This window comes from Scomber scombrus, chromosome 6, assembly GCF_963691925.1.
Source record: "Scomber scombrus chromosome 6, fScoSco1.1, whole genome shotgun sequence".
Taxonomy (NCBI): Eukaryota; Metazoa; Chordata; class Actinopteri; order Scombriformes; family Scombridae; genus Scomber; species Scomber scombrus.
In genome coordinates, this window is record NC_084975.1 from 28,907,482 (window position 1) to 28,930,593 (window position 23,112).

Here is a 23,112-nt window from a genome sequence, read left to right on the forward strand (position 1 = left end):
GTAGTTATTCGCCCAATAAAGGGTTAAGTTCCAGGGAGATCGTAAGGTACAGTACAAGGACTTTGGGGGTAGGTTTTGCAGTGATGACCGTCACTGATTTGTTAAACACATACACAGCATGGCTGCTTCAACTTGTGTACAACTTCATTCATAAAATAAAGAAGTACTCTCCTATCGATTTAGGACCAGTCTGGGACAAGGGGAGGATATTTATCTTTGTTAAACTTAAAAGTAAAGAAAGGCATTGTTGTAATCTTCCCAACTGATATGAAAAAGAGCGAGAGTAAACAAAAGATGGATAGCACAAACGAGACAGAGGGAGAGAGAGAGAGAGAGAGAGAAACAGAGAGGCATGGGGTGAAGGAGGAGAGGATGAGAGACATAAAACATTTTCTGATTGTTCCATGGTGGTTACGTTCTAAAGCAGAAGCAAATCACCATCAAACACTCAACAGATGTTACACCGTGGAGACAGATGCTCTTAGTTTCAGTTTCATTTTCCTCCTCTGCATTTCTCCCTTTGATTCATTCATTACATCCAACTAATGCAGCTGTAAATACAATTAACAATGTAGAAACTGTGTGGTTGTTTTCTTGTGTTGTTTTAACACTGCATCTCTAAATGCTACCATCATTTTTAAATTCATGGTCTATGGGCCTAATGTTCATGAACTACCTGGTTCCTCAGATGTGGTGGAAATGCAAACAGGACTGCTTTACAATGACTTAAAAGTTAAAAGTTTGGTCTCTGAAAATAGTTCCTGTAGGTCTGAAGCACCGGGAACTTTTGCTGGAAACAGGGCTTCTGAGTTTGGGAACAGAAGACCAGATTTACTAGACACATACTGTGTCTGCAGATGTGTGATTTATTTTTACACACAGGCACAGTTGGTTGGAAGAGCAGTTTGTGAGCAATCGGCAAAATGTGCCTCTGTTTATAGAAAGATGGAAATAACAGGAGGAAATCATACACCTGGTTGATTGATTGTGCATTTTGATGGAGTTAGGTGCGAGCAATTTACCAGTATTGGTTTTTTTGGAAACATTTTCTGCCTTTACAAAGGCAGACGCAAACAATGCGCTGGCATTTAAAGGAAGGTCACGGACGGGGAGAAAAAATGTAGTCAATGAGTCTTCCTCACACACACACACACACACACACACACACACACACACACACACACACACACACACACACACACACACACACACACACACACACACACACACACACACACAAACACACACACACACACACACACACACACACACACACACACACATTTCATTTCTTTTAAAGGGGGCCTATTATGCTTTTCCTTATTTTCTGTCATATATATGTAAAAATATTGGATGCTCATATTAAATGTGGCCAAAGTTTAAAATAATAAGGTAAACGAATGTTAAAGTTTTTTTTTCTTGGCTTTTTTTTTTTTTTTGAGTTAATAAGTGAAATCCTGCTGCTGTAGTTTGTTTTACATAGCCCCCGAAACTAGTGGAAGTCGGCCGTTGCGCAAACTTCCGGAGGCTAACCAATCAGAGCAGAGTTGGCTCATTAGCTTTAAAGAGCCAGGAGCTAAAATGTCCTGTTTCAGACAAAAGCTGAACTGAGGGGCTCCATTCACAGCCAGAATAGGATAAATAAGGATTTCTTTGAACTGTGAATCATGTAAAGTACTCAAGTGGAGTCCTAGAATAAAAATACAGAGCTGGAAATTAGCATAATAGGTCTATTTTAATGTGATTTCTTCCTCACTATCATTCTAAGGCACATTTGAACTGAAATTAAAATGTGGCCTTTATGAATGGATGTTTCTACTATTAACTCACTACATTTTCTTTTCTTGTCTGTGCTTACTGGTCAAACCCCACCACTGAATTTATACTATTTGAACTGAAGTTTCCTTCAGAGTAGTCAGTCCTATCAGCTTGCTATGTAATTAACTTATTAGTTAATCGAGATGGTAATTATACCACTGTATGTAATTCTGGCCCTTAATTTTACAGAATTTCATGTATTTGAATAATAAAAAGTACTGAAAATACTGAAAGAGTGAAACCATAACAAGAGACTGGGCTTCCTTTAAAGTGGCAGCCAGTGTGTATAGTACATTGAATCCCACTGTAGGCTGAACATTCATTCATACAATCTATGATGGCTGACGTGTGAAAAAGATCCCCTACCAATTAAAAGTTTAGCATTTGAAATGAACACTTACATGAATACAATACTAACATTTGAAACTACAATGCCTCTGGTTCATTTTCACATTTGAAAACGTTTGACTGTATTAACATTTGTTCATCTGATAAGATTTTGACTCCGCACCATTAGACACAAATGTCAAGGAGCTTGGAGAAAGTGAGATGAAGTCCGTGCTAAATTAGTGTGGGCACTGAAGCAGAGTGTTTTCCCAGTCTGTGCACAAATATGATTATCGCAAAGGCAAAGACTCCCCCGCTTCATACTGTGTTTTTGGAAAGCGGAGTAATTGGACCCTGGAAAGCAGGGTAATTGCCAAAGACGACTTCTTTGATTGCCTCTAAAGTGTTTTTCTTAAAGAGTAACTTACCTTTACTTGTTTAAAGATTATTTTGAAATGATTTTTATGTATTTTCCTATTTCTTACTTTCACATCTTCTTTGTCTTATTGTCTTTGAAGCACTCCTTGTTGGCTGTTGGAGCGTTGGTGTGAGATGTATTTTATAGGCAAATCACATTTTTGAAACTTCTCTCTTTCAGTGCATGTGAGTGTTCTCACAATAACCTTCTGTGTCTGTACCCATGACAACTGAACAATTTTTAGTCAGGGCTCACTGCTTGCAGCGAGCTAATGGGGATCCATAAGTGGCGCCTCTGCTGTGGGCAAAAGTGCAATCGGTGATTATTACTCTCGTCTCCTGCAGGCAGAAGAAGAGGATCTGGTTTTTAACTCAGTGTGTGCGACATATCTGTTCATCTAGTGGTTGTTCGTGCAAGAAGAAAAAACCACATGGAATAGATCCATTCATCATTTGTTTGTGGTGTGAATGTACTGTAACTTTATAGCTGTGATAGTAATATGCTGCAACTGCTTCAGCAAAATTCAATTTACTCAGCTGCAGTCTCAACAATGAACAGTGCATTTGAATACAATAAATCTGTATTTCGAATTGCTAATGACCTCTTGCAGGCGGTAAGGTCTATCAAAAAATGAAGAAAAGCTCCCGCACACTGTCTCACTCACTGCTGTTTGTTTTATAAGTTGCAACGTTTCAGTCTAATGTAATAGTAAAAAGTTTTTAGAAGTTTTTTGCAAATGAAACTGTGAGTGTTAATTTATTCATCATATGCAGGTTGTTTGTAATGATGTCATGCCATGCTGGTTAAGAAGTAGCCTACGAATATACATTGTTCATTTATAGACTGTTTCTGTTATAAGCTCACTTGTTTTATAGTCCTTTTATACTACTATAAGCGGCCATATACCCTTACTCTTGTGGGACTGACAGCAGAGTTGTGTGCATCAGCATTCAATCTACATGTATATTTCACAGTGAGGTAGCTTTTGAGTGTATTTATTATGCTCTCTCTTGTGCCTGTGCACTCTTATCTCAAAATGACTGCAGGGCGTACAGGTGCTCTACGTGAAAGCATCTGAAAATGGTGTCAAACAGCTGACTGATACCGAAAATGTTCCGATTTCAGATTGTTATTCAAACCGGAAAGAAGAAGCCTACGCGTCACGTGGCTTTTTGTATGAATCATTGATCATTGTCACAGAATTTATATATCACACGCCCTGAATATGCTGTATGTTATTTTCTCTGTGGGTGTTAGATATTGTAAGATAGTGCCGGAGAATACCCAGTGTTCATAAATTATTCAGGTCTAGACAACAAAACAAAACAAGCATATTTCCTGGGAAATAATTCAAAAGATCAGTGCCTGTGAAACGTGATTATTTTAGAGCCACGCAGAAATGCTGTCTCATGTTAATTACATTACAAAGCTTAGTCCAACACTCAATTTGTGTACTGCTGCGGTGGGTTGTTGGGCTTTTGCGAGGTAGCAGTAAGTGATGCTCCACCTGGGACTGTGTGTGGCAGTATAATGTACAACAGTTATTTGCTTAGTGTCTACTTACTGCGCTGGCGGTGCCATCTGTGTCTGTTAGCCTCTGGTGCAGGTCAAGCCAGACCGTCTGCAAAGGAAAAGCACAACGACAACAACGGCGGCGACACGTCAATCAACGAGACCAACGACAGCAATCACTACAACAGCAGCCTGTCACTCACAACCACAGGTGTTAGTGGACACGCTGAGAGCAGAAAACATACATGAAAGATGGAAATAAAGTTCAGCAGGGAATCCGGGATGAGGGATCAGAGAGGAGGTGGATGAATGCCAGTATGAGAAACACAAAATGAAACAGAATGAGTTATGTCAGCGTGAAAGATCGAAACCCACAAGAACACTGAAATGTCAAATCTGACTGAATATCATGATGTAGGAGCTACTGGTGGTACAAATGAACTGAAATCATTTTTCATAAGCATGAGAGCAAAATAAGGGAATGAAGCTTGTTCTTATTATGGGGAAATATGCTTATTCACCTTCTTGCCCATAGTTACATTACTATCACTATCACTCTCGTGTCAGTACAAGCTAGTGCTCAGTAAGTATAGCTAGTGGTTGTTAGCTTAGCTTAGCTTAGCATAAAGACTGGTAACAAGGGGAAATAGCTAGCCTTGCTCATCCAATATTAACCAAATCTGCTTACCTGCACCTCTAAAGTTCATTAAATCTCATTTAATTGCTCAAAATGTGAACATGGCACATTGTTGTTTTAAAGAGGGTTTACACTCTTTCTTTCCTGGGCGTAGTCATTTAAGTTTTCATTTGACCATGACATTGACAGGCAACCTGACCAACATGATATAATATGTTAATTAATGAGCTTTTGAAGTGCTAGTAGGCAATTTTATTGGTTTTGGAGTCTTTGTGCCAAGCTAAGCTGGCCATCTGCTGGTTGTAGCTTCATATTAGCAAAATATGAAATAATATATTGAGCAAAATAAGGGAATGAAGCTTGTTCTTATTATGGGGAAATATGCTTATTCACCTTCTTGCCCATAGTTACATTACTATCACTATCACTCTCATGTCACTACAAGCTAGTGCTCAGTAAGTAAAGCTAGTGGTTGTTAGCTTAGCTTAGCTTAGCATAAAGACTAGTAACAAGGGGAAATAGCTAGCCTTACTCATCCAACATTAACCAAATCTGTTTACCTGCACCTCTAAAGTTCATTAAATCTCATTTACTTGCTCAAAATGTGAAAATTGCACATTGTTGTTTTAAAGGGGGTTTACACTCTTTCTTTCCTGGGCGTAGTCATTTAAGTTTTCATTTGACCATGACATTGACAGGCAACCTGACCAACATGATATAATATGTTAATTAATGAGCTTTTGAGGTGCTAGTAGGCAATTTTATTGGTTTTGGAGTCTTTGTGCCAAGCTAAGCTGGCCATCTGCTGGCTGTAGCTTCATATTAGCATACAGACTTAGCATAAAGACTGGAAACAAGGGGAAACAGCTAGCAAAATCTGCTTACCTGCACCTCTTAAGTTCACTAATAAATAAATCTTGTTTACTTGCTCAAAATGTGAAAATGGCCCATTGTGGTTTTACAGGGAATTTGACGAGACATTGATTTCTAGTTTTCTCCTCCAATCTCGCAGCCTGTGAGTCAGGTTATATAAACTTGTTCTAACAAATAACAGTAAGAGCTGCAGGTTTTTTGTTGCCAAGGTGACTGATGACTATAAGTGTTGCTACTGTGAATGAATAGTGTCTGCGTCGCTCGCAGGGTAACAGGTGAAGCCAGTGGGGTTTGGCTCAAACACACAGGCGACAAACACACACTTGTGCATACACACTGTACAAGCTCCTGGAAACATACTGAGTTCTGGGATGAGTGATTTGAGTGTAATATGGCACAGGCTGGTCACAGCTTGACTGAAATGGAGAGTGCTGTGTGTTGTTGGTTTTTCGGTACATAAAAAGTCTTCAGAATTGAAGACTGCCTATCTGATTTTTCCACACTGAACTACATGCAGGGGGTGTGTGTTGGGGGGTGGAGGTTAGATCCACATCAACTTAGTGTACCTTCCTTCTTCCACAGAGTTTACCCAAGTAGAATTTTACCCAAGAAACATTTCTGCTCAAATAATGACATTAAAAAACGTCTGGATTTCTCAAAAGTGCTTTAAAAAATGCAGCATGCAACTGATCTGTAAAGGATTGTTACACAATCTTCTCACCGATGGTCTCGTTTGCTTATGTAGGTCATATAAAGGCCTCATAGGCATCATGAGACTGTTTTAAAAGCAGTTTAAAGTTCCTTGTAGTAACTTTAAGCCTCACAATCACTTACAGTATATCAGACGTGCTGCTGAAATCAAAGCCTCTCATTCTGTAGACTGACTTTTCCAGGGAAAACACATTTTCTTGTCTGAGGCGCACAGGGAGCAATAAATGATGATATTTTGCATCCAAAGAACAAACAAACAAACTCCCAGGGAAGCCCAGAGACAGATAGCGAGAGAAAATCTGAAAGTGAAACCACACCACAGAGGCAACATGAGGAGTGTTTGCAGGTAACAGGATTTCCACTGTGCTATCACAGGGCTGTGGTGCCAGAACAGGGCACTATTTTCATCTCGCCAGGCATCACATCACTCGGTGTGTAGCTGGCTTATTATTCATTCAGTAAACAATTCATGATTCACTCTGACACAGTGTGATAATATTATTTCCTTTTTCAGGCTCCTGTACAATCTTAATAATGTCATCCATGTAGGTAATGTCAGTCCAAACGGTGACAAAGCCATATTCAATTTGCCTCCTCATTATGCTTTGATATGATATGATTATTGCAGTAATACTATCTGACCCCCTTTCCAGCAAAAAAAATGCCCATTAATTTGCTCTTCTGTGGCTCTCATTATTCTTATTCTTATTAAAACACACTTTACATTACAACATAAACTTTCGTTGACCTATTTTTTTTCTTCTTTGTGCAACGTTATCTGCTATTCTTTGTCATCTTTGGAATGGTAATTTTAGGGGCGCTTTCCTCTCTTCACAAAGAACATCTTTCAACAATGTGGAAAATCACACAAAAATGAAATCAAAGCTATTTTACATGATTTGATCAAGTTTGAAGTTTGGAAAGTAAAACCTGTGCACACAAGACTGCAGCATGCATTGAAGTAATCCTTAAAACAGTTAATATGGTTGAGAATTATGCAGATTTTCCTACAGCATGGTTGGTAGTTGAAAAGTTTTATTCTGTTCATTAAATGACATGTTATTTAAAAAAAAAATGCTTTTATTTTACACTCAAAAGCACAGAGAGGATATTTTCTCTTATGTCATTAGCACTTATATACAGTGCATTATATTGTCCGAGATGCTGAATGAATATCTGAAGTAAGACTACATGAGCCAACCCAAACACTATTCCGACTCACCAGAATCAAACAATTTAACTCCCATCAGAAAAACCAGGGCCACGAATGCTGAGGTCTTTTTTGGGGACTCAGTTGCCAGGACAACCAGGACAACCAGGACAACGCATCTGTCAGTGGGTGGTGGATGATGCTTTCAGTTTACGAGGTCAGAAGAACATAACAGAAAATCTCCGAGATTAAAGTCACATCTCCTTTCCCTTTCCGCTTCGCTCTCGAGCAGCATCCCTGAGAGATGTAGAGGCTCACGGAGGGCAATGACTTATTTTATATCAAAGGGAGTGATAATGATGTACACACCAAGAGGAAAACAAAAAACTCAAGCTACATTCTGATAGAACTTCACTGTGAAAATGACCCTTGCTGAGTGACTGAACTTTCTATACTCTATACAACTCCAACTCCACAACTCCTGGCTATGATATCACTATGAATAACCTCCTTCATCGCAACCTTTCACTTCATTGTTATTCATTGATACAGGTGTATATATGTATACTGGTTGCAAGGGCTGAACGATACATTGTTATTGTATCTGTATGTAGATATGAATGTGTGTGAAGATACTAATATTGCAAAAAGCAACGATATGGACAATATCATGCAAATGGAAGGGCTTGCATAGGTGATAATAAGGCATACTGCACTGGGGGAGGTATAACTGCTAAGAAATCATTTGTGTTTTATTTTAGCACCTTATGGGCTTCAGAAAATATCAAAAACATATTCAGGAAAAATCACGGGCTGACAGGTGTGTAGTTTTTATTTAAACTGAGTTATAAAAACTCAAACTTCTGTCAGACCGTAGTGGCAGTTCTATGAATTTTTTTAACGTAGCTAAAGACTTAATTTTCACTCTTGTTACATTTAAAATATTGCTAAAGCATTGTTGCAATGTAGAGGTTGCAGAAAAATGTTTTTTTTTTTTTTTTTTTTACAGTTATTGGTCTGTTGTGACAAATTATTTTGTCCATTTGGTATTATTATGCTTTTTGTTTAAGAATGCTTACTTTTCACTGTTGAAATCATAGTCATATTGTATATCAAGATATTTGGCTTCAAAATCGAGATATGATAATTTGCCCATATCCCTACTGGTTACTGGGATATTTGGAGGTTGCTTGACTATAAGACTGTGAACCACTTTGGATTTATACTTTTGATTAGAGGAAAAAAGATAGAATAAATCATCCTGTTATATTCACTGTCACCTCTACTTTTCCACTTGACTTCAATTGATTACTGGCTTTACTTTTAGGCAGTAAGACAAAATAAAGAAATCATTTCTGAGGAGTCTTCATTCCTGTCTAAACAGGTACAAAAATTAGACTTGACTGTGTTTACTCAACCGTGTGAAGGGGTCCTTTGTTCACACAGTTGTGATAAACAGTCAGCCACCGAGAAGCGTGATGTGCTCTCCGGAGGGCTTCGGGGTCACGGGTGATTACTGAACAATTCTTCAGTGGAAGCCGTTTCAATCACTTCTGCTCAAATGGAGGTCACTTGACTGAGTGAAACTACTTAAACCTGGACAATTCGTTAGCGATCAATCTAATTAGCAATCAGGGCCAAGGGCTAAAGGTCGTTTCTAAACAGGAATCAGGCTGGTAGTCGCAGGTTTGTTCACACAAGTGGGTATTCCAAATCAACCGCTCGCTCACGTCTTTCCTCTTCTCATTTTCTTCTTTCTTTATATAATTACCCTACTCTCTCCTCCCTCATCCTCCCTCCGTGGCAGAACACTGCGTTTAGTCATTCTTAGCTCTATGTGCTGTAGAGGCCTGCTCTTCTAATGACAGCCGAGTCTCAGAGGGCTCCATTAGTCTTAACATGTTCAGCAGTGGACGAAAAGCAGGAAACGCAGAGGAATAGGGAGACAAAGGGGTAGGGGGGAGAGAGAAGGAGAGAAACATTAAGCATAGAGAAAGAAAAAAGAAAAAGGAGGAGAAAAAAATAAAGGAGGAGAGGTGGGAGGGAGGAGCGAGGTGATAAATCTAAACATGGAGGAAGGGGGGACGGAAGAGGATCAAGAGGCATCTGGGACCAGAGAGCTGCTGCGAAGAGGAAAAAACATCGCAACACTTTGGACATCAGGCTTTTAATTGCCTCCTCCGTCTTTCTCTCATCTACTCTCTCCCTCCATCCTTCCCTTTCTCTCACTTAGTGTTAATCAACTCCTTATCTCCCTCCCTTACCTCCTCAATGACCCCCTGCTTCTTTCCCTCTGATTTTGCATTGCCTGATTTGGCCAGTGTAATATCTCAAACATACAAATCCTCTGCATGCTGACAACTTGGTAAAATTTTTAATATGAGGACAAGATCACTGGCTTGTGCTGCTTGTAGTTGATAGTAAAGTTCAAGCAGTGTGAGGAATAATACAGCACAAAATAACAGCAGAGAGCAAGTGTCCAGCAGTCTGTATCACAACTGTATTCTTTATATTGTATTTCTTTACAATGTGACAGTATGTAATATGTTTTTATACATGTGTTTTTATATATGATCTAACAGTAATGATGTTTCTTCCTTTGCCTACAAGCGTCAAGCGTCTCAATATTAGCATAACAAGGTCAAATAAATCAAATTATAGAGTCTATCTGTAAGACAGAGAAATGTGCAACCTTGCAATAATTAATGTGTATGTGTGTGTGTGTGTGTGTGTGTGTGTGTGTGTGTGTGTGTGTGTGTGTGTGTGTGTGTGTGATTCACTGCAATCATCTTGTTGTGGAGACACTGATATGTTCATACAGTATAATTACATAATTATAGGACTCACCTCAAATTTGGGGACATTAAATTGGTACATCCATAACCAACAATGTTTCTATGCTGTCACAGGGCGATGGTTTCCACTAGTAATAGGTATCAAGAGCTGGTACTAAATTGCTACTGGTTCCTGACCGGTAAGTACTGAAATATTGATAAGCTCCTAGTGCTGTTATTGGTATTCATTAGGGCTGGATATTATGATACCAGGACCAATCCAAGCACCCTTAAAATGATACCAATACTTCATTCAATACCCATCATGTGAATAGAAGCATTGAATTGAATAAAATGCCACCATTCCTCCACATCTGACTGATTTGATTTTTTACACAAATGCATTTTGAAAGTCTTCAAATTATGAATATTTATTAAATACAAAACGCTGTGAGCCAATCCATACAAATAGTCATATTTTCAACCTCTGGGTGCAAAAAGGATGGATTGCAGGTATTGTTTAATGGGAGAAGTTTCAATACTACTTGGTATCGATTTATTTCGGTTGATACCTTTAAAGGTATCGAGTACCCATACCTAGCCCTAGTGTTCATGTAAGGTAAATTCATTCTAACGTAGCTGGCTTATGTGGTGGTTATACATCTTAATGCTGTTTGCCATCTGCCACACAACAGAAAGAAGACGAAGAAGATAGCGTCGCACAGCCAGCAGTAGGCTGAGGAGCTGCTGACCAGTGTTAGTCTGAAACAGAGGCAGGAGCAGGAGAGCTGCCCGGCGGGAAGAGAGACCTTATCTGAGCCTGTCAAACTCCAAGATAACGTTATCTTCTCCCTTCTGCTTGAGGTGAATTTACAGCTCATAGCGACTTAACACGATATAGTCTCTGGCTTTGTTAGATATCTAGCGTCCGCAATAAAACGTGGCCGACACTAGATATCACCAAGATATCACCCGCTACGTTCTTAGCACGCAATAGCTAGGAGGGCTAATTTGGCTTGTTTATATCTTGTGAACGTCACTTTTTTTCCCCATTGAGCAATCCGCTGGTTGACAAGTAGGTAGAATTGATCGACCAAGATTTTCTTTGGTTGACTGCAGCCCTAATCCTTCTGAACATAAGTCTGTTATTCACTGAGGAAACAGCAATGGTTTTAAGCACTTTAACTGTTATGTTCCTAAATAAATACCTGTTAAATCTTTTCATGTCATGTCTTCATTTTTTGCAACAAATTACGGAAAGTAGTATCAATAAGTATCGGTATCAGTCGATATAGATACAATCCTGAAGATACTCATACCCTGTGGTTCCCAACTTGGGGTTTAGAAATGACTAGAAACATTTTAGGACATTTGTCTTTTCTTCTAAAATACTGGATAGATTCACCTCTTCAGACCAGTAAAAGTTACTCAAATGAATGAATCTGAGAAGGTAACAATCAGTCTTTGCTTGGTTGAAGTGCTCACGGCTCCTTGAAATTTGTAACCTTTATATTAAGAAGGCTTGAATTGGCTTCGTATGGTTTTAAATGTTTCTGCAAGCCAAAAAGTTTGGAAGCCAATGCTGTAGGGCTTGGTTCTACTGAAGATATGACCTTCTGAAATGGGTCACAAATATATGCTTCAATTTTACAAAAAAGGCTCAGTGATATCTCGAAACAAGCTCCGACAAAGTCAAAGACCGCCATGTTACCACAAAAACGTTATGTGTGTGTGTGTGTGTATTCCTTACCTTATTCTCCAGTCGTCCGATTAGTTCAGCCAGGCGGTTGATCTGAGCATCCAGACCTTCTTTCCTAACCTCCACTGCACCTGCAACACACACACACACACACGCAGACACACACACGTTGTAAATACACTGAATAAACGCATACGAACACACATTTGCATCGCTTGTTTCTAGGTTGTGACTAGATCTGATGCAGCCGGATTATATTTATTCAAATATGTCTTATACATATTGAAATCAAAACTCCCGAGCTACGCCACAGATTGTCATGCCACTTTCTCTTGTAATATTTATGTGCCTGAGAATAAACACTTCACCCATGAATACACTGCCAATCTATTTCTGACAAATAAAGCACCGCCCTGGCCGTCTTCCTCCTGTTACATTTGAAATCAAGATCGCTGTGTTTTTATTTTACATTTGATCTTGTTGTAGTGTGATCTTTAGTAAGTTCGGCATGTACTTATTATTATGTGATGTCATGTATTTCTTTGTGCCAATGCAGTGGTGGTGACACAGATGGTGTTATATTCAGCATTAATGATCGGTCATTTATAATTGACAAACTGTGCCTAGTCGCTCCAGTACCAACACAGCTTTCACTGAGCAGCATATGAAGAATTATATAAACTAATAATACATTTTTCTTTCTTATGTCTCTCTTTTCATTTACACTGTCTCATCATGAATATTTCATGTAAAATTGGAGTTTCAAAGAGGCTTTAAAATAGGCAATTATAGCTGTTTATCAGAAAGAACTTGGCCTGTTCAAACACAGTAAAGCAGTGGACGGATGAGACGCCTGCTCCTTTGAGGTGGTCTGTCTAATTGGTTCTTATTCTAGTGTGTTATATATCTCCAACCACATTTGGCTCTTTGTATTTAGGTTTGGTCTCAAAGCAATACTTCACAAAATATTAACAAAAAAAAGATATCTGGTAGGGTGGAGGAGCAACTCCATCATTTGTACTCTACGTAATATCTCAGTATCACTAACTGAAAAACATAATGGATGAATATAACCTGATCTCACTATATATGTGTGTTAAAAGACAGGACTAACACTGTTTAATCAGAACTGTAGTATGCCCTGTTTTCAACATTTTTAATTTGAGGTACATGTATCATTTTAAACATAAGTACAGGATATAATGACCAATTAATTATAAATAATGTACTTCTGTAAAACAATATAAACAAAAAACCTGTTATCATGAACTGAGACTTGTTTGTATCAGGACTTTTAAGCATCTCAGCAAATGCTTCTCAAAATCAAAGCCACATTTCCCATAAAACCTGTTAATAGCTGTCATAAAGAAGAAGCTACATGTGCCCCTCCTCCATAAGCCTGTCCCCTCAAGAGAAATGACAGAATATATTTACGTGGTAGTAACAAAAACCTCTGGTGGACATAGAGACAGAAGACTGGAAAGTCTTATTCATCAAAAAATGAAGCGGTGTGATTTTGTTTTAGACGACAAAATAGACAACACGATATCTGTCTTTGACACATGGCAGACTGCTGTCCTATTTCCTACAGACAGTAAACATTAGTTTCTTTTAACCGTGACTATATTTCCCTGACCAATTTATTTTCATCCAAGGTGTGTAGGATCATAAAAAAACTTTTTAAATCATCTGCTATGTGGCTAAATGTCCTCGTGCTTGTATGTGCATACACATGCTTGCCTTTGTAAAGCACTTTGTGTAAAATCTGTGCCATATGAATAAAATAAACTTAAAACTGGAACCATTTGCAATAGAGAAATGTAACGGTTTTGGATGGCAGTGGCATATGACGTTGTCCATCAGATAAGTTGCAATTACAAACACGTAGCTTACAAAATGTCAGGAGGTAGAGCGGGTTGTCCACTAATCGGAAGATCAGCGGTTCGATTCCCAGCTCCTCCAGCCCACAGGTCGATGTGTCCTTGGGCAAGACACTTATTTGCTGCCAATGGCTGCGCCAACGGTGTATGTATGTGTGTGAATGTTAGTTACCCCTGATGAGCAAGTTGGCACCCTGTGTGGCAGCCCCTGCCATCGGTGTATGCATGTGTGTGTGAATGAGTGAATATGACTTTTAATGTAAAAGTGCTTTGAGTTGTCGAAGGACTATAAAAGCACTATGTAAGTACAGTCCACATTTCCTCCTACATCTGATTGGCTGGAAGAATAGTTTTCCTGTTTTTTTTTTGTTGATGTGTTGATGACAGGTGCGTGTATATTGGTAAGAAATACTCGGAAAGAACACTGAGATGCATGTTATTTCTCTCTCATTCACCCCACTTCACATGAGCACCACTCTTTTCATCCTTTTGCCTTAATTTTTCTCTACTCTCTCAGAGTTCCTTCCTCTTCTCCTCCCCCTCTTGTCCTCTTCCTCCCCCTTCTCCTCCAGTCTTCCCTGAGCTGCCGTCCTCTTTCCATCCCCTGATGGCTCCCCCACAGCTAATTGGAGAGCTGGCTGCCCACTCTTCATTAAAAGCTTTAACAGCCAGTCAATTAGGAACTACCTCCCTCCACCCTAAACACACACACACACACACACATGTGCATACACTCATCAACTAAACCATAGTCTGTAACCATGGAGACAGTTGGAGATAAAAGCCCAGTGGTCCTTTCGATGGACTTAGAAAATAAACGTCCCGGTCAATTATAGAAGTGCGTGTGGAATTACAGTCTTTGAATCCAGCAGCAGGGTGAGTGGAGGGGAGAGGTGGGGGTCTCTATTGACTTTCTCCTCAATTAAATTTTTGATTTGAGTTATTTCAGATTCACCTAATTTAACTTTCCATTTTGTGTCAGCCAGTATTTAAATGTGTGGGCATGAATGGTGAGAAAAAGGTCCTCTGTTGTTAACGCCATCTCTCAAATTGGATGGCTGGAAAGTTCACAAATGTTTGTTCTGTTTGTTTTTCTGCATCATTTAAACCAAATTTAGAAAGAAAATAATAATAATTTAACACCATCGCTTCAAATTAACATACTAATTAGTTTAGCAAGTTTTAAACAGATTTTCTTTAGAATTTAAACTAATTGAGTTCAACAGCAGAGCCAATCATTGTTAGGACTTGACAAAACAGGCAGCCAGTCACGCTAGACATCATGTTCATTCACTGTGTCACACTTTGGCCCTTCTCCACATCATTCTTTAACCATACAGGAGTGCCATGGTGTTGATAATTTCATAAATGGATAATTTTTCACATAAAAGAATTGTGAAGTGACTGAACTGAATTTGAAGAATTATCTAATAATATATGATCCAAGGAATGGATTGTAAGTTTGTATGGCTCGTCAGTCTTTAGACGGTTCTTCAGGTCCCTATTTACACCCACTGCCAACATACAATACCAGTGCATGAGGTACCTTTTGTTTAGAGAGGCTCAACATGCACCAATAATAAGAAATTCAGGGTGGTGAATGGGTATATTTGCTGTATACCACACCCCACTTTAATGCAGAGTTCATGTCCTGTCAAAGACCTGCAATTAATGTACATTGTAACCACAGTCTTTCCCTATCATTAACCATACCATAGTTACCATCTACCGTCATTGTAAAAACATTTTCTAACGTTGGCCTTGATTGTTATGCAGGATTTTACAGAATAGTTCAGTATAATAATGTTGGATGGTCCAAACCATTCTCCTCCATGGGTTCCATGGCAACCAATGTACAAAAACCTGAATACAGCTGATTAAAGGGGCGGGCTAGTCCAGCAACTGATTGTACTTCCAAAAGGTTGAGAGATTTCAAGAGACACATAAAAAGAGATGCATCATTAAATATGCAGGTATCCTGAATTTTACTCCTTTGTATGGTTTGATCAAAAACTCTGAGTTATCCATAATGCAACTACAATGAAGTCTTCGTTTATACCCCCCATGCCTTGTGAAAATGTCTATCTTTCAAACGCCACATAGCAGTTTGGATCACAGACTTTCTGACAACCCTGATGATGTCATCAGAGTATTGACGAAACTCCTCCAGAGCCAAAGAAGACATTATAAAACTGTGTTCGCCAGTGTAAGAAAAAACAAAGCTCAACACAAAGAGAGAACAAGGCAACCAACAGTTTGCTAACATTGCATCCTGGTGCTAATAATCCCACAGATGACTTACTATCAAACCCTTGTTTAACTTGGAGGTTTCTGTTGATGGTATGTCCTGCTATACTGTACAAACCAGCAGATTTTTAAAAAAATGATATCCATTAAAAATCATCTCTTTCTAAACCTTTTAATCTCTTTCTAAACCCAATGATTTCATGTTTCTGTTAGGAATGATTGAAATACAAAATGTAGAAGCTGAACTGGATCTTGGTTTATGTCACACTACTCTTTTTGCATCATTCAGTCATCCAGTTCAATGGTACAAAAATACTATAGATTACCAAAGTAAGGGCCTTTCCTATGCCTTCCTCATACTGGCCTACTGGATCCTTGCTCCATTACCTCAATCAAGTTGAAGGTTGCAGGAAATCTGATTATTAAAGGTTCTTTAAAAATCTGGGCACAGTACAGGACCCACTTTGGACCAAGCCAAGCATTCTCCTGCATGCTTTTCACTAATAACCCACTATGTACACCCTCGGTGGTGGACACAACATTGTAGCAGTGATCCAGACATGGCCTGAGCAAAGTGACAGAATTGTCTTTTACCAACAAAGTCGTAGATAGTCGTAGATAGATGATTTATCATTCCACAATCTCACTTTCTCAGGTATCTCCAAATCAGGAACTTTGTTAAAAAAAACTGCACTACATTGGAAGGCAGAATTCACAAAAGCCCAACTGAACACAACTCTATATATCCGATTTATGATGTTCCGCTGTTGGTGGCTGTATGTCCTTGGATCATCTCATATCAAAATGGGAAGATGACTTTGGTGAGAGGATTTCAGATGAAACCTGGAAATCGTCCATTGCAATGATCCACACATCCTCCACATGTGTCAGGCATAGTCTGATCCAATTTAAAATATTTCCCAGGCTTCATCTGTCATGGAGTAGGCTTGCCCAACTCTATCCAGAATTCGACCCAACTTGTTAGCTGTGTAATCGAGACTCAGCAACTCATTTTCACTCTTTTTGGGCTCAAGTATGAGACAATTTTGGGGCAAGGTCTCATTTTATATAAATGGACGTCTACCCCACCCTCACCCACCCCAAAACTATGCATAGACGTTGGGTTAAGGAGGTTATAGTTCATTTGAAGTTGGAAAAGCTACAAAATATTCCATTCCTGGAAAACTACAATAATGTGTGCACTATAAAAAATATAACAGAAATGTAACTGTTTATCATAAATTGATAGAATCTCTGTAGAATCTCTATTGTATTTCATTATTTTATTTTTAGCAGTTAAAAATTTGAATATTATTTGATTATTATAGTAGTAGCAGTCATTTCTTTTTCATTTTTTACACTCTTGGTTTATTGGCCAGTCTCCAAGGTGGGTGGGGTGGATGGGATGCAGATGTTGGTACAATGTACAATATCTAAATGTTTGAAAAAACATAATAAAAACATTAGAATATACACACTGGGCCCACTCATCTACTCCCACCCACTCAAAGACCATCTCAAATTGTAGATGTCCTGTCATGGTTAATGCATCTTCCTGGTTCAGAACATTTCATGCTGCTGGTACTATAATGACAAACAGTGGCTACTTCTATGTCAGTACGACCGAGGAGGGAAGACCGGCTTAAGAATTCACATTTTTAACAACAGGCAGAGTGCAATATATTATCTTACTGGCATTAATTATCAGCAACTGTGTTTCTCTCTTCTAATGACATCTGTCAGAGCAGACTGGAAAACATATGGCAACTACATTCTCTTCTCCATCACAGTCACATAATGTCAGGCAGAGCTGGGTGTGCACACACGAATGCATATAATACACATCTGTGCTTGGGTACATATTAAATACTTGATCCACCTACAGTGTATTTAAGTGTACTTACTTCATTTTAAAACATCAAATGAAAAGAAAAAAGGGAATATTTCTACATTTAAATTTTAACGCATTTCCTATTTTTTTGAAATATTTTGTGACAATTTATGTAAAATGTGTTAAAAACACAGTGTTGCATTGCAAAAGTGGATTATATTTATTCCACATTTTAGTTCACATTTATTTTCCTGTATAAAATCAGATCTTTATGAAAAATACTGCTTACACCAATTGAACACTGGGTTGCATCATGTCATTGACCCTCTTATAAACTGTGTTGTAGATGAAATACAGGTGGAAATGGCATTAACAACACAAGAAGATACAACAACAGAATCTAAATATCTGTGAGGGATCCTTAGTAATTATTGTGAAAGCAGGTCCTGAAAGCTATCAGGGTAACATTAGCGGTTCTGTCCTGTGATCTTGGGCAAGTTTGTTCTCCACTAACCCGAGCCGGTGATATACGAAATAATATTATATGTACTTAACTCATTGGTTAGTCTTCATTGTAAAAGCCTTTTCTCTTTTTAAGTTTATCATGAAAAAAAAGTTCCTTATTATACATGTTATACCAGAACGAACAAGCTCTACACAACAATATGAGGACAATGCTGTTTCTTTATTTCCACGTCTTATAGATGGATCATCAAACGGTGAAGATGCTGAATGAAAGCTTTAGCCTCAGTCTTTTAGCACACCTTAAAATTTTTAAGGTGTGCACATATGCACAAAAGTAATTGGGGGGGACGAAGCATAAAGAACAGTCAATTATGTCTCTATTTACATCCTTATTTTCCACCACTGAGCACACCCACATTCTTCTATAAACCTACATAAGGATGCACACACTCTGACTTTCCAGGGTGTGTGCGCCTGAGAAAGCACCGAACAGTAAACAGCAGCTCATTTACAATTAAAAACTCTTCAGTGCAGTGACAGTTGCACTTAAGAGAGATGCACTGTCGCGTTGCACACGGCAACACAACGCTACAACACCGCCTGCTCAACTTAAAGGTGGTGGTGGTGGATATTTTTAGCTATTTTTTTTATTCCCCCCCCCCCCCTCTCTCTCTCTGTCACTCTTTGTTTCTTACCCCACTCATCTCCCACTCACTGCTTTGTATTCTCTGCTCTTTTCTCTTTCCCTCCCCTCTCTGTCTATCTTTCTGGAGAAACTGCTCTGATCAATTTATATCAATTCATAAAGACCTCTGTATGCTGTTATCACATAAAAAGGGGAGATAGCAAAACTTTAGGCTGACTTCATATGTGTGCATGCAGCCATGACTGGAGGAGAACAATAAGAGGAGAATGAGGGAATGACTCAGGACAGCAGGAGTAATTCATACTTATTGGAGGAGGCTGGACGCTATGCAAGACAGAGCAGGACAGGGAGACGAGGGGGGGGGGGGGGGGGGAGAAGAGAGAGTGTTTGAGAGTCATTAATCAATCGACTTGTCCTGACTCAATACAAAGCGCAGCTGACATCAAGGTCCTCAACTGTCAGAGATGCTTTACAGCCTACAGTAGAAAAGAGAGAGTGGGGGGAAGGAAAACTGAGAGAAGAGCGAGAGGTGGGAGTAAAAGAGCATGAAATTAAAGAGCACTAAAGGCTGCTTTCCCATCTTTGTCTTGTTTTCGAATCGGGATGAATCAAAGCGAAAATGAGCAGCGAATTTTGTTTTCCATTTTCCGACTGAAGATTGAGCGAGTGAGTTTCATGTTACCGGTGGGTAAGCGGTGACTACATTTGGGGAAATCACAGTGGATTTGATGGTAGGGTAATTTTGGAAAACGAAAGAGCTTTTTACAGCTTTCCTATAATCACAACATCAACAGAATTTCTGCTTGCTGTGATATTAGTTATTATATTACATATATAAATTAGGTAAACCTCTGCAATCTTATTCAATCCAATACAACAGCTCTGCTATAAATGTATGTAGTTTATACATTTTCAGTTTTCTTCAATTTCATATATAGTTTGACCATGACTGTAAACTAAAGCTTACAGAGCAGTTAGCCTACAGCAGTCTGACCTAATGAAAAAAAGAAGACATTTTTTATCTTTTATCTGGATATAAACCTGACTGCAGCAGTTTGGTTCAATATTACTTAAGTTCTTCATCAGAGCATGGAGGCAGCACAATGACTGGAAACACAGCCAATTCCCAAACCAGCTGGGAAATGCTACAATCAAGCAGTGCTTTCTCCGTCAGCAACCACTCTGATGGTGAATAGCTGTTAATGTGATGAAATCAAAACCGGATGATGCCGAGAGCCAAAATCGGAAACCAAAGCTGTTTTGATGTGCTTTAGTGACATTTTAGTGCCCCTTGAAGTTGATTTTTTAAACTGGACCACCTCCTGTGTATTGACTTCCATATGTCACGAGCTTTGCTGGGTGCCATTGTGCCTGAAAGTAAGGCATAGAACTTCACCAGGACCCTGCGGTGTTGCGGATAAACTTGGCAACTCTGAGGCTTTGGTGTGTCCTTCCAGAGTTTAGCAGGAGGTAGCAAGATTGAGTGCAAAACCAAAAAGCAGCATTACTTATTTTCAGTCCTGTGTCTGCAGTATCAAGCTCAGTGGCCTTTTCTGACATGCTGTAAGCTCAAATATATCCAGCTACATGCTCCGCTGACAGGTGACAGATGTTTTAGACTATGAAGGGGGAAGAACTGAAAATCCTGTAACTTTGAGCTGTCATCTTTGTTGTCAGTCGACATGAATCGATACCTCTTGTATGCGAGCACCAGAACTGAGGAGACTTTTTCAGTCGCTCGAGATCAGACCGATGCATGTTTTCACACAGAAACTTCAGGACAAGAAAAGCTAGTGTGGTGCAAACAAACAGTAATAACTGTGCAGCAAGTGTTTAGAATGAAATTTACATAAATAACAATTTCTTTTAATGAAATCATGTCTGGAAACACTCGGCACAAACAGTGCACTGTCCTTAATTAAAGAAGGTTGGAGGGATTGTTTGTTGAGGTAGAGGAATCATCTGTATACACTATTTATAGAAAGCCTTTATTAGAAGACTCATCCTTAGTGTCATGAACTGTTTTGGTTAAACTAGTCTGTATGTTTGTTTTTTAAAAACTTTTTAAGGACCACAGAATTATATATAATATGCACTTTAAACTAGGCGGTGGAAATCCACTTTAAATGAGAGCAATCTAAAAAAAAAAAAAAAAGGAAAAAATAAGGGGAAATTAGATGAAATAAACCAAAGTGCAAGAGGTTTTTGCTTTTAGTGGAGACTCTTCATTAATTAGGATGTTCCACTGGTTAACCAAAGAGCTTTCTAATAATAAAAAAAGCTTTACTTTTTATGCAGGGTGAAAGCAATAGCTGTTATTTATCTCATATGATCTTAAGACCACAGAGATAGTGGAGTAGATATTTTATTTTCATATCTCCTGCAGTAGTTTGATTTATGTTTATGTGCGATTGATATTTGGAGGAGGATCTGAATACAGAATATCATGTGTTCGGGCTGACTGTGTCATATACGGTATTCAAAGGAGGCTACTTTATTACCCAGAAGCACTTTGGTTTTGTTTTATTGGATCTCTACGTCACTGTCAGCGGTCTGGGTCATCTCATGTGTCAGGGTCATGGGTCACATATCTTGGAGTGAGTCATTTCAAGGAAATACTGAACATAAGACAAAAATATCTCTTCTTTTATTCTTGCCAGAGGACAGACTGATCAATAATTTAACAGAAAAAACTCTGAGCGCAGAGGTACCGAAAGAGGCCTCTAATCCATGTGTTATAATCTTGTAAGTGAAATATTATCCAGTACATCCTGGTGGACACAAAGGCCAAGATGTGTAAAATGGACCTATAACACTGAGGTTTAAAATACACTAGGCACGTCTTTACTGTCATGCTCAACTGAGTGCAGAGGCAACAACGTCAGGCACAAGAGGATTTTCCACTAATAACTGCTCATATATAGCATTGTCATCCATTTATAGGTTTTGACCACATACATATTGTACCCTAAGTGGAGCTATCAAGTACATTTTCAAGCATAAAACAACATTTAAGCCAACAAAAAAATCAGTTTTGTTCTCTATTCCCTGTGTTTATATCCTCCTTTCTATTCTTTCTGTGAATTCCCATCAACGCGAGCAGGCGGTAGTATATCGGCGTGGTTTAATATGTCATGCAAAAATGAAAAGACCTCTCTTATCTTTTGTCATAGCGCATTGTGTATCACGTATGAAGATGCGTGTTTTAGAAGTGCGGCATGAAGAGTAAACTGATCTTTGGCAGCTCGCTGTCAGAATCACAAAGCTTGTTTGAGAATAACAAGTCATCACTGTCATGTCCCATCATCCCGTCAAATGTCAGATTCTCTGTGTGACGTCCCGATGAAACACGAAGATTTATAGAAACTAACACTCGGTCTCGCTTAACTGCGCCGGAGAGGCCGTAAATAGCAACGTCCTGTCATGTAAACTGACTTATATGAACCTTAATTTGTGATTTATGTTCAGGTTTGTGCTAAATGGGTCAATTCCCTCCCAGTAAACCATGGGATTTATGACACGTGTGCGGTATAAGTGAGCTTTATAGATGACCATCACACATGACATCAAATGGCTCAATAGTAAATAGGAAATGTTGTGTTTCCCTTTAGCAAAGAGTCAGTGCTGTGTGAAGGTAAGGCCGCATGTCGAACACTTTGTTTATTAAGACGCAGAAGATCAATCTCTGCTCTACCGATCAGTCACTGAATCAATAATGGCTTTGACAACAACTCTATTGCTTGTGCCTGTTGACTCCACAGAAGTCAGTCAGTCTTGCTTGGGTTTTTTCTATGAAGGGAAACTTTGAAACCTGTCAAATCCATGTGAAAACATAGTAGAAAATAAGTAGAAAATGTACTTAACTGCTTCAAAGCACAAAACAATAAAAGTGTGTTGTTTTCCAGTATAAATGAACAGAAATTGTAAAATGCTTGTTTTTGACAGCTTCTTTAAGGGCCGGTTGTGTCGTATGTTTTAACCACTTGTGCTTAAGGCTAGGTATCGGTACTCGTCTCCCATCGAACGATACCTGCGATCGATCCTTTTTGCACCCAGAGCTAGAAAATATAATTATGTGTATGGACTTGCTCACAGCCAATCAAGTGTTCTTCAATTTAATGTGA

At 38.9% G+C, this 23,112-nt stretch overlaps 1 protein-coding gene across 1 annotated transcript in view; it reads right to left on the bottom strand.

The window, feature by feature from the left end:
* Positions 1–23,112, bottom strand: part of necab2 (N-terminal EF-hand calcium binding protein 2) — a 127,154-nt gene that overhangs the window by 32,098 nt on the left and 71,944 nt on the right. The window contains exons 8-9 of the mRNA XM_062421253.1: positions 11,971–12,050; positions 4,128–4,184 (exon numbers count right to left, since the gene is read on the bottom strand). Of these exons, the coding sequence (XP_062277237.1) occupies positions 4,128–4,184; positions 11,971–12,050 (137 nt within the window). The remainder of the gene's footprint in view (positions 1–4,127; positions 4,185–11,970; positions 12,051–23,112) is intronic.